Below are 12,792 nucleotides of genomic sequence, written 5' to 3'. Positions count from 1 at the left end.
AAAAATTTATAATGTTATAAAAATTGCAACAAAAAATTACAATAAAATCTCATTAAAAACAAATTTACCCAGTACGCATAACTCGCATAAAGGGTACAAAATATTAACAATTTCCCTCCCAAATAGGTAACCACTCAATTCCAGACTTGACGACGTAGTTACTTGCGGCTGTGTCTAATAAAAAAAATTGCTTCAAAAAATTACAGTTATATTCAAACGTTATCTCGAAGGTGAAAAATACCGGCGTAGCGTAGGCCACAAGGTCTACCCACAGAAGGTCCGTCTGACGTAATCTAGACGAAGACTAAATTTCAAAACTTACAGTTTATCTGTTGCCATCTACTTCCGGAGATATCCAATCAAGAAGCCTCGCAGACAAGCCTTAACCGGGTTGAAGAAGGATCAGCAGCACGCACGGCACCATTTGACGTCTACGACATTAGCGACTAGGCCCTTTCTACAAAATTTTAAAATTCTCGATATACTAAAAATAAAATTTTTCTCCTCATTGGTAATAACTGCGTAGAACACTGCTGCACTCGAACATGGTATAACCGACGGAGGAAAACCTGCCGTAACTTAAGTTCTTATATTCCACCAAGGATTTACCGAACTTCCACACTAAGTTACAGCCATGAAATTAATTCCCGCAGCCACTCCATCGGCAGTAAAAAGTCACCCACTCAGGCTATGGCTCGTAGCAGACAGACCCTCCTCAGAGAAAACTCGTCAACAACTCCGCGCGCCACAGGTACCAACCTCAACCCACCAAAAAGAAAACACATGACAAACGCAAACACCGAGTACCGAGAATTGCCGATCAGAGCCTCACGAAAGCACGAGCGGCTCTAGATCCTGACAATCTGAAACGTGCCCGCGCTCCTAGATCCACGCCGGCCTAAACACCAAATCTGAAGGTACGGCTCGCGCCGCCACATGGCAAACGGTAAATAACACTGCGCCAGTACACAAAAATAACCGCCACCAAATGTGACGTGACACACACGTCACACTAGTGTAAATCAGTATATTTAAACAGTGTTGTACGAGTTTTGTTTTAGCTGTCTAACTAAATATTTATTGCTGGTATGATACTTTTCACGCTTTAGTTTGACATTGGTAATTATTTGTCATGAGTTATTATTTGATCAACTAAATCACACACCGTATTATAGTTATGAGCCCACGAGCGTGTAAATATTTTGAGTCCAACAGAGAATATGCTAGTTAAAATAAATTTAAACAAATATCATGCGTGGAATATTATCAATTTATAACATCTGAAACAATTATTTACAATTTGGCCTCGTGGCCGTGCTGTTAGAATGGCTGACTTCCAATTCGAAGGTTGTCGGTTTGAATCCCGGCAGCTGCGAATTTTTTTTTTTGTACTTGTATAAATAAATACGGCGCACACAACATTTTAAAAGTAATAAATTATTTGAATTAATGAATGCAAATATAAGTAAATTTATTAATTAAATTGTACATTTCATTTCACTCCTCCTTTGTATCCATACAAAATAGTGATAATTTAATAAAAATTATTCAATTTTATTCATAAAAGTATGCAGAGCTAGATTTTATCATACAAAAGATAGAAAAATTAAAAAAAAATAATTCTTCCTCAAAGAATATAATATTTTTAATGCCTAAATGGTTTGGTTACATAAACCTATTACGGCTAAGTCTCAGGCTGAATATGATATTTCCTTTTCTTCTGGATCACCAATTTCATCAATGTTTTGTTATGACGTCACGTTAAACTATCGTCCATAAACCGACTTTACAGACAACCAACTTTTTTTTACGAAGGTGATGGCCTCCTCATTCAACAAAAATCTCTGTCCTCTGAGAGCAACTTTTATTCTAGGAAACAAAAAAAAATCGGGTTTGGATCTGGTGAGTAAGGAGGGTGGTCAAGCAATTCAAATCACAGTTTGTAGATTTTCGCCATGGCAACCACTGAGGTGTAAGCTGGTGCATTGTCTTGGTGAAACAAAAAATTTGGTTTTTGCAAATGTGACCTTTTTCTGCAATGACTATCCTTCAAAACAGTCACCACCACTTTCCTGGCCAAAGGAACAGTCTTGGCTTTTTTTTTGTAGTTTTTGGTTTTGCAAACGTTCATCGTCATAAAGCAGCTGCCCAAAATATCACTGGGATAAATGATGGTGCAGAGTCCCGGTACACAGCATCCAAATCGTCTTTTATTTGGGTAGGTGTATTGCCTTTCAAAAACAAATATTCAATGACAGCATGATACTCAGTTTTCCATTTTCACAATAACATGCGCATCAACTAATGCAAACGATTGTTAACAAACAAATCTCAAAAATGGCTGAAATTCCAGAGACTACATTTCAAAGCATGAGCAAACACATTACCCAATTTTTTTTTTACAAGTGCTGCCATCTTTATGTTGAGATCTGAAACTTTTCACACAGCCCTCGTAAATACGTTAGTTTTTTTCCTCCACGAATTGTGATGACTGGTTGCTGCTGGATGTCGCAGCACACGGGGGATCTGGGCAACATCTGTGCGGACGAGACTGGCCGGGCGACCTTCCGGCTGACGGACAGAGTGCTGAAGGTGTGGGACATCGTGGGCCGCTCGCTGGTGGTCACCGACGGCCCAGACGACCTGGGCAGGGGGGGCAGTCCGCGCTCCTCGCAGGACGGAAACTCTGGCAGGAGGTGAGCTCAAGCCTGCTGTAGCCCACGTCAAGTGCTCATACATGTCCTTATATATGAGCTTTTACAATACAAATTATTCAGAATAGATACAGTTCTGTAAAAGATAATTTTCTTCGTATGTTTAAACTATCTCATGCAAAATCTATTTTGAAGTAGTTTCTTGTGGTAAGAAGAAGTAATTTATTAATGAAGTGTTAGCATTTTATTTAAAATACATATTTTTGGGCCATACTATGTTTTATCGCATAATCGTTGCACATTTTATTCTAAAATTATGTTTGAAAAGCAGGGTTGAAAATCTTATGCAAGAAAAAACATTTTTTTTTTTAATGTAAAGTTATTCTTAAAAACCAAACCTATTCATGGCAAGTATGTTTAATTAAAAAGTAGAATATACAAAAACACGCTAAACAAAAGTAACAAGGCATGAAACAAAAACACATTGGTTCAACTTTAAAAAACTAATACAGTGACCCGAACGTGAGCCAGAACTAACACATAACTGTCATAGTATACACTAACCAAGAAAGAGTACGTGCTATCAAATGTAGTTTACTCAGCACTAGACAGAGCACACACGTTGCATGAAATCGGCGAGCTATCAATATTCTACTATGGGCATTAACATAAATTAGGGATGGGTCGGTACCGGTTCTCAGTTCTCGGTTCCTACGGTTTTTTAGCATTTTAACCGGCACCGAGAACCGCAGCTAAAATGTCGGTGCCAGTACCGGTACCGGCAGTATAGCAAAACCCTTTACGAAAATAGTCCTTCCCTACAACTTAACTGCAGCATGAAATGGCTCAACTCACGTTCAATTCACATATGAATTATTTTTTTGGACTTCTGTGGAATAATATTCGTCTCTAACTATAAAATAAAGTACACGTGAAAATATTTAATGTTCTCATCACATCTGTAAACCAAGTACGTTATACAATCAAAACATAACAGTTGAAGGTGCCATAGATGTATGTAGTTCATAGATGCGTGCAACTTTATAACTTGCTTAAGCAGAGATGTGAGAACAGAAAGACGCCATGTTTGTTTCAATTTGTTTTTAAAAATAGGTAGTTAATTGAGTCGTTGACACGTATGTAAGGGTGACTGGTGTATAAAGAACAATTGAAAGTGAAAAATTCCACATAATATTTATTTAATAGAATTTATGATTGATTTAAAATTTTCCGTAATAATTTCCGGCATTCTAAAAGTTTATGGTTTTTTTGTGCAGTGCTTTGGACTATAAGTTCACTGCATCTGCAGCCATCTAGCGTAATGGCTAGTAACTTTCTATTCTAGGTAAACGGGATTGCTTTGAAGGGGGAAGTTTTTTTTTTTTAGTAAAGTGGTGTTTTGGATGTGTAGATGTATTTTACTATTGGCTGGTCAAACGAAATGCTTGTTGACACTTCTAAAGTATAGTTATTCTGGCCAAATAGAGCAAATTGTGTAAGAAATGGCATCAGAAGTGTGGCAGTAATTTACTGTTGACTGTGCAAACAAACTGAATTAAATGTAGGCAATAAGTTTGATGGACAATTTAATATTTTAATTCTTTGAAAGTTCACCATCATTGTATTTATTTCCATTATTGTAACATTTTCTTTTTATTCCTATGTTTTAAAGGAGGGTGTATGTAGATTTCTTGAGGTAATTACTAGATTGATATAGTAAATTTTAGTTTTATTAAGTGTTCTCTATATTATTTCAAATTAATTTTTATTAATACATATTACATTTTTAATAGGTTGGTGTGTTACTGTAGTTTGAAACAGTGCTCTTTTTGTTGCCAAAACAATAAATAGTTTATTACTTAAAACACCTCATAAATAATGTGTGAATAATATTTATTTTATTGTTTAAGTCAGAACCGAGAACCGATTTTTAAGAACCGGTACCGAACCGAGAACCGGGAAAAAACAGGAATTGACCCATCACTAACATAAATCAAACATGAATGATGCCAACTAGTACTGACTACATTTCTATATACGCTGTACGCAGCGGCGATAAATGTCTTTAAAACAGAATTTACACATCAGATAATTTTGTATTTCTTTTAAATAAGTAAGCTGTAATATCCTAAGGAATAATGTATTTCAAAATTAAAATACGTTGTTTTATACGGGAAAAGAAGTTAATGGGCAACATTTTAACATGGAAAAAATTAATGTATATTTTGTTGAGAAAATGACAGGACCAATACATTGATCATGTTGGAGGGTAAATTTTATTGTGTAGGTACATCTTAATGGAGTTTTACTGTAGTAATTCTAATTACTGTGTTTTCCCATTATAACTACAAAATTGCCTGATGGGTTGAAAAATGATTGCTGCTTGCACGGTGCTTTATCCTGTCATGTTTACTACCTACACAAAGTGCTCAGAATCTAACAGCAGGACCAAAAACATAATTCTATTTTTATGCGAGAATTTCCCCTCCCAAATATTGACTTCCTAAAATAACGGTGCGACGATCATGCGAGTGCGATGACTATGCAATAAAACACAGCATTTATCTGAGACACACAAATAGAAAATGGTGGGAATTTATGGTGTAAGAAACAAATGCAACAACACCATGACACGTAAGGGCAGGACTGCTTGGGTTTACGACCTAACCAAATATTTTTTTATTTGTGTTAGTGAGGTGGGATGATAAGTGTAGCACTTGCTGATGCTTCTAGTGCAGTGTCGCCTCTGAAGCGCAAGACTGTGGACTGTGGTGTGGTCTTCATACGTAGGGCAACTGTGATATTTGACTGGTAACCATAACATTATGTAGCAAAGCATTGAAGATAAAGGTGACATGCAAAGCCTTGAGTGCTTTCAAGAATCTGTACCAGGCATTTCATGTCTGAAAATTATTATTCTGAAAACACACATTGTAGGGATTTTGTTTTAGCCCTTTTCCAAAAAATACAGTTTGAAAACATAATACAGAAACAGAACTACCCTCTTTTATCGCATAATCGTCGCACGTGCGTAATCGTCGCACCTATATTTTTTGTCGTCAATATTTGGATCAAAAATAATTCTAGTTTAAACATGATGATGTTTTTGCTCCCGCTATTAGATACTGAGCACTTTATGTAGGTATTTTTTCCGTATAAAACGATGTATTTTAAAGTAGAAATCTAATATTTATTCGAACATTACCAATTTCGCTGGAATCAGCCTTGTTGATGGCAAAAAAAGCAAAATTTGACAAGAATGAGTTCATTATGTCAACAACTCGAGCTTTTATTGAAGCGAACATACTAGAGCTGGGCCGATGTCGATCCCCGATCGTAATAATCGGCCGATTTTGTTAATTTTGCCGATCATAATGATCGGCAAAACGTAGCCGATTATTTGAGCCGATCATTGGTCTCCTACTGCAAACTTATAACATTGAATAATTACCTATACCTAACAACTTTCCATGTTTGTTTACGGTACTTTTCGGGAAGAAAATTTGATTATTCATCGAAAAATAATAGGATTTAATAATTTAAAACTAACCACACACGAAAAAAATATACCAATAAAGTAAACAAATACCATAAGTTTTATAAACATTGAACAGTTACATACCTAAGTATCAATTTCCACGTATATTTACGGTACTTTCGGTAAAATAATTTTCCATTATACTATTTGCAAAGTCATTTATCATTTACGAACCGAAAACTATGTATTTGTTTACCATTTACGGTTAATATTACCGGAATGGCGAATGGCGACTGTTGTTTAGGTTGGTTATGTGACGCCAGAGATTAGAGTGACGCGCGTCGCGCGACGGAATTCGTACGGATTAATGGCGCTAGTAGTTTTGTGGTTAGTAAACAACTACTCTTCGGGAATTCATCTAATAAGTTTTTTCTCGCTAAATATGGCCTATTGAAAGTTTTGTTTAGCGAAATTAATATTATTATCCTGTTTAGCGGGAAATAGAGCTTAACTTTCTTTTGTATAAAAACCTGGTTGATGAAGAGTTTTGTTTCCCACAGTAGAACCTCGTTAATCCGTGACGCGCTAATACGGGAATCGGATAATCCGGGACGATTTAAAAGTGCAGAAAATAAAGATAAGCTAAAATTGTCAGCGCTTAAAATTAACGTCACGCGGGCCGGCGGCCGGCAAACAATGCAAGCCATCGCGTGGGCCGCCAAAATCTGCAACGCTGTTTGTACCGACCCTTTGTGTCGCCCCCCCCCCCCCCACCCCCCCTTTTCAACTGTCACATTTGTCACTCTTTAAACTTGAGGGAGATGTCCTGACTTCTGCTTCTGGTCTCCCGTTTGTTCGAATGTTGTTTCACGTGCTGCTGAGTTACTTTCCGCCCGCCAACGCACGGCAGGCGCCTGGCGAGTGATGTGTCTGTCTGGCATTCGGCTGGTCGAAGGGGTGGAGGGGGGTGGGGAGCTACCCAAAATTTATGTGTACAAGGTCAGCACGATCTTATCTTTCTCTCTTCGGCTGCTGTAAATGACAGTGAACTAATGGCTAGACAGTGCCGTATTTTTTTAAGCCGAGACAACAATTCGAAGGCGGCCCTTACCGTTAACCGATTATCCGGGTTTATTATTTTTTTTTTTTTTTTTTACAGAATTTCAATTATCCGGGCATCGGCGGGTCCCAATGAACACGAATAATGGGGAGTTTACTATTTTTATCCATCTGCTGCCAAGGCGCAGTAAGCCTCGGGAGATGTTACGTCACATGACCTTGGCCTTAACCCAGCTGCACGCTGGTGTCTGAGAAGCTTGACAAGACCTTACCGGCTTACCTGTATAATCGCTAGTCCGTGAAATTTATGTTGTGATTTTTAAGTAATCATGTCAATGAAAAGTAGTTTTGTCTGGGAATATTTCACCGTTTATAGTGATCCGTCAAAAGCAACGTGTAATCAGAGGTACTTGAAAGGCTCTAATCGGCTCAGAAGATCGGCAAGATCGGCAGCAGATGATCGGCATCGGCATGATCGGCAAAATAGGTGATCGGCCCAGCTCTAGAACATACCGATTGAAAAACTGGATGACCCGAAACTTTGTCAATGGATGCACAAGTACATTGCCGGTAGGTGCTAAAGCGTACGATATTTTAACAGTTTTGTGCATTCTAAAGCAGATAAACAGAACGTTACGATAATAAATTTTGTTAGGCCTACCTACTCTTGAAATATTCATATAGCTGCGAGTCGTGTTTTTTTACAGCGCTTATTGGAAAAAGTTTATATAACCTAGCCACAGGTAAAAATAGACGTAACTTATTTGTTTTTAGGTTAGGACTTGAGCTTTTTTTTTGTCAGTAAATTTTTTAAAACAGTTTCCAGTACTGTGCTTTGTAACATGTTTAGGCCTAGTAAATACAATATGCATTTTTTAAAACCTGAACAACGCAGACAAACTGTGTAGTTCTACTCTTAAATGACATATTAAACACATTCACGTAGAACTTATATTTATAAACCTCATATTGCAGTTTTAAAATCAACGAAATTTTTGACGAAACTACTGATAAAATAGCGAAAAATATACCGAAATCATCTCGTAAAAAGTAACGAAATTGTGCAAATTTTTTCACCGAAAACACCTGTCTCTAATTATTAATATAAATTGTTTGGCGTGCTCTTGTATACTTCACCTTGTTTTTAAAATAAACTTACTTTCCATGAACGGGTTTTTTTATGAATAACTTTACCTAACAATTTTTTTTTTTTTTTTTTTTTTTTCACATAATCATCGCACCCCTACTTTTCAAACTTGATTTTAGAATAAAATGTGCGACGATTATGCGAGAAAACACGGTACTCATCTAACCTCCAATGCTTTTTGTAAACAGACCCCAATCGTAATCTTTAGCAGTTTTAAAACCATGTTTTTTTTATGAAGCCCTGGACATTATGTGTGCCCGGGTAGGCAAGGCCCTTAATGAATTTTGCATGGTAATCATTTGAAGATAAGTGCTAGCTTTCAATTGTGCCAACTGGTTATAAGTAAATAATACTATCGAGCTATTAAAATAATAGTTTTTTTCTGTTTTTAAAATGTTTTGATGTGAAAAATCTTAATTATATTTTTGTCTCATATTATTTGTTATGCTATGTACTTTATTGGTTTAATTAGTTAATTATTGATTTCAGAGATAATATATATGTTTTTAATTTAAACATTTGAGCAAAGAAAAGTCAAATGGATATGTTCAAGAAATATCATCTTTTGCTACTAGTGAGAGTGGTCGTGGTAGGCAGTTGTGCATTTTATTATGATTCAAAAAAGTTCTTATTGTGTGCATTTGTATGATATTGGATACAGATTCATTTTAATATTGAAATAAGTTCATGGTGCAAAGCAATTTTTTCCAGACTAATGCTAGCCATGAAAGGAGTTCACTGTAACTAAATAAAAATAACGTTTTTTTTTAATTTACATTGCCATTGGTTGTATTTTCTGAGAGGGATATGTTTTTATGTTTATTGTGAACATAACTAGAGTAGAAGGTTGGTTAAGAATTTTTTTTTAATAGGTATATGGTATGTTATTTCGTAGTTAAAAAATTTAAATTCTTGCAAAAATTCATTTTTATTGACTTTTTGGGAGGCTGGGTGTTTGCATGTCTGGATGATGATGATACTCATGTAGGTTAGGTCAGGTTCATTTACAATTCTCTAAAATCATTGAAAATTATTAATTCTGGCAACAGTGAGTATTGTATTTATCTGAATATGGATTGCACATTTTATGCTGATTTTTAGGTTTAAAAAATTTAGTGCTATCCTTGTGTGAGTTTTTCACTTTAAGGTAAAAAAAAATCTACATTGCACTGTGTGATTGAACATGTGCACACACATATAACTAGCCTTTGTTGGTTTTTTAGTAAATATAAAACCACAAGTAAGTATAATTTGTTTGACTAGATAAAATATCTCAGCAGTAGTGTCAAGTTCTACGAACACGAACAGCACAGTTATTCTACATCTGCTGCCTTCTGATCGATGTGTGATGTGTCTGCAGCGCTGCTCTGGCATGGCGTGGGGAAGGGTGGGGGGGGAGGGTGAATGTGGCCATGTTGACAGTTCTGCCTCCCTCATCGTTGTGAATGTCCCTTGAGCTGTCCTACACAATTAAAGTGTCTATCTTGACAGGTTTTTATGATGCAACTGTGCCCAACGTTATTGTTTTTGCGTGAAATTTCCCATGCATTCAACTGGACATTCCATGAGACATCTGCCATTGCAACCATCGTTGGTGTTTTGAAGTGCAGCTTTTACGTTCCTCCAGCCCTGCACAAGTTTGCCAGTTATGCACATGTGTGCTAGTTTTTACAGAATGAACTGACAAAGATTAGCTTGCTGCCTCTTCCCTCACTGCAGTGCTGGGATGGGTAAAAAATAAAATACAATAGACTGAAGGGAAACAGGTATAAATAATAGCAGTCTTCTCCTTTGTCTGTTTGTTTGGTAATGGGGAAATTGTAGGGGTAGTAAATATGGGGGGGGGGGGGAAGGGGGAGAAGTAACAAAGTTAGTATGGGGTCAACACCACCGTGCTGTTTTTCTTATGTGCCAATAATCTAAGAGACAGAGAACTCAAAGACTTCAGAACTGTACTGAAGACAGATATAAGGTGCAACCCTTATTCTAGGCGACCCTTACTTTAAAAATGTTATATTTTCATGCCAAAAATTATAAGTGTGACCCATATGCAGGGTTTACCCTTCTGCAGGTAAAAACTGCATTTTATTTCCAGCGGAGTCTATAAAACTCTATATAGTTATGAAGGACTTTGAAGATAAGAAATATTATGTGGATTAGTGGACTAAAAAAATATTAATATTGGTGTCAATTTTTTCAATTACTTTTATTAATTTTTTATAGTTATTTTAATAATCCTTTAACATTATTTTTGTATTTAAATGATTTTCACCCTTCAATTTCTGTAGACTTTATAATCAAGGCCCTTTGCAGGACAATCAAGGAACATGAGTAGTACAACTCAAAAACACCTATTCTGGATATTTTGTTTCTCGCAAAAGCAGCTCTTTACAATAAATAGTAAGTTTTAGCTTGTAGAGCAGTTTAATTTATAACTTGACTGGTTATAGAACATAGGCCCTTAAAAGTCCTAAAATTTACCACAGATCGTATAACTATAAAACTAATAAATAAATATGTTATTTCAATTAAAAATAGAAGACATTGTGTTGCATGTTGTGGGGTTTTTAATTTTTTTTTGTTACTGTAGCAGCAAGCATGTTTCCCACTTGCACTTTGCAAGTGTTTCACAATGCTGTTTGGCTCCTGAAATACTTTTTTTTGTTTCCTTCTTTGTTTGTAAGTTGTCATTAAGTTTAAAATTTGGATAGTAATAATTTAACTTATTGTGATCTGTGTTAAAAATAAACTTAATTATATTTATTTATATCTCAAATCGTTAAAAAAAATTTGGTCTCTCCTTACAGACTCCTTAAATTATATTAAGATGAAACAGTATGAAATATGGAATGAATGGGTGAGTAAACTAGAGTACCTGTATGAAACTAGAAAACCTACTGCTCATGGCAATACCCGCCATGTTTTCCACTTGCGAAATATCTTAGATTGACCCCACTGGAGTGCAACCCAGATCACCGTGGTAGGTATCAAGTGATCGAGCCACTACACCACATGGGTGATGGCCCTCTGTGACTATTCCACCTCTAGTTACTCATGTGAAACGAAAGTTATTTCTTCTTGCCATCACTCCTCATTGTCTCTAAAGACCACGATGTAGATGACTTGTTAAGCCACAATTCTTTCAATCATTCATTCATCTTCCTGGAAGTTACAGGCTAAAATCTGTTAATGAATATGAGAATGTAACACATTATAGTTGTTACCATATTTACCCGTGTATGGGTCGCGTATGTTATGCCGATGTTTAGTGTAAAAAATGTACTGCGACCCATATACAATTTTTTAACTTGGGATTTAGAAAAGAATATACCGTATTGATCCGAAAATAAGCCGACCTTTTTTGCCAGTTTTGTCAACCTTGAAATCTAGAGTTGGCCTATAATGGGGCACTAGCCAAAATAGTATAATTAAACACATACATTTCAAGGAAAATCACTTATGGCATAAAAATGTTATCAGATATACAATTCATTGACCTAAAATTATGCCGTACTTACGTGGAATTAGTAATTTTTTCAACTTAGAAATTTAGTAAACACACTTAACCCCAATAACATATCATATTTTAGGTTAAGTACACAGATGTGGTCACTTGTAGCACATAGCTTTTAAAAGCTCGGTCTGGTTATTTTTTAACTGTATTTAACAGGCTGCGGTAATTTTATTTGCTTGTAAAATGTGGTATTTACAATAAACAATTAGTAAAAACAGCAATTTTGCAGTATGGTTATTTACCGTAGTATGGTTTATTTACTCTTCTACCACAGGAAAATCAAGCTAAATGGCACCAGTGTTGGCAACTTGTAGTTGCGACACTAAATAAACAAATACCGGTACATACCAACAGTAACAAGAAGTCAAGAAAACTAAAACCTAATTGATATATTGGCTGTTTTATGGTTGATTAATACACGTTTTACACGAAACCATTTTGGGTATTTTACGTCAAAATTAAACGTACCGGTAAATGTTTTACGTCACAATTTCTATGAACTTAGAAAATGTAGCCATTGCCGTATAAAATGTTGGCACCACTACAAAAGAATGTGAAGATAAACGGAAGCACAGCTCCGGATCCAGCTCTTTGAACATGTATCCCGGATCTGTATTTGACGCACCTATTGGGTCTAGACTCTACGGAGTACCGTGCACAAAGCCATTGTTCGTTCGTAATGGCTGATAACGTAAAGGTTAAAGCTTCAACTTGCAGGGGAATTAGGCATAGTTTTTCTGCCAATTTCAAAGTAAGTGTAAATAGATATGCAGAAACCACAAAAATGTGGAAGCTGGGCAGAAATAGTTAAAATTTATTTTTCCCTGATTTTAAGTGTGTTGTAGAAGGGGTCAGCCTATTTTCGAGGTCGGCCTATTTTCGGACCAAAACGGTAGTACTGTGTGGTTGAATATGTGCCTTAATAAATAACCCTTTGTTG

General features: G+C 36.1%; 1 protein-coding gene across 2 annotated transcripts in view; it reads left to right on the top strand.

The window, feature by feature from the left end:
* LOC134541601 (copper chaperone for superoxide dismutase) overlaps positions 1 to 12,792 on the top strand; it is a 60,461-nt gene that overhangs the window by 31,125 nt on the left and 16,544 nt on the right. For both annotated transcript variants that reach the window (XM_063385152.1, XM_063385153.1), the window contains one exon: positions 2,515 to 2,696. In XM_063385152.1, the coding sequence (XP_063241222.1) occupies positions 2,515 to 2,696 (182 nt within the window). The remainder of the gene's footprint in view (positions 1 to 2,514; positions 2,697 to 12,792) is intronic.

The sequence above is a fragment of the Bacillus rossius genome, assembly GCF_032445375.1.
Source record: "Bacillus rossius redtenbacheri isolate Brsri chromosome 4 unlocalized genomic scaffold, Brsri_v3 Brsri_v3_scf4_1, whole genome shotgun sequence".
NCBI lineage: Eukaryota > Metazoa > Arthropoda > Insecta > Phasmatodea > Bacillidae > Bacillus > Bacillus rossius.
This window is presented reverse-complemented; position numbering and strand designations above follow the sequence as displayed.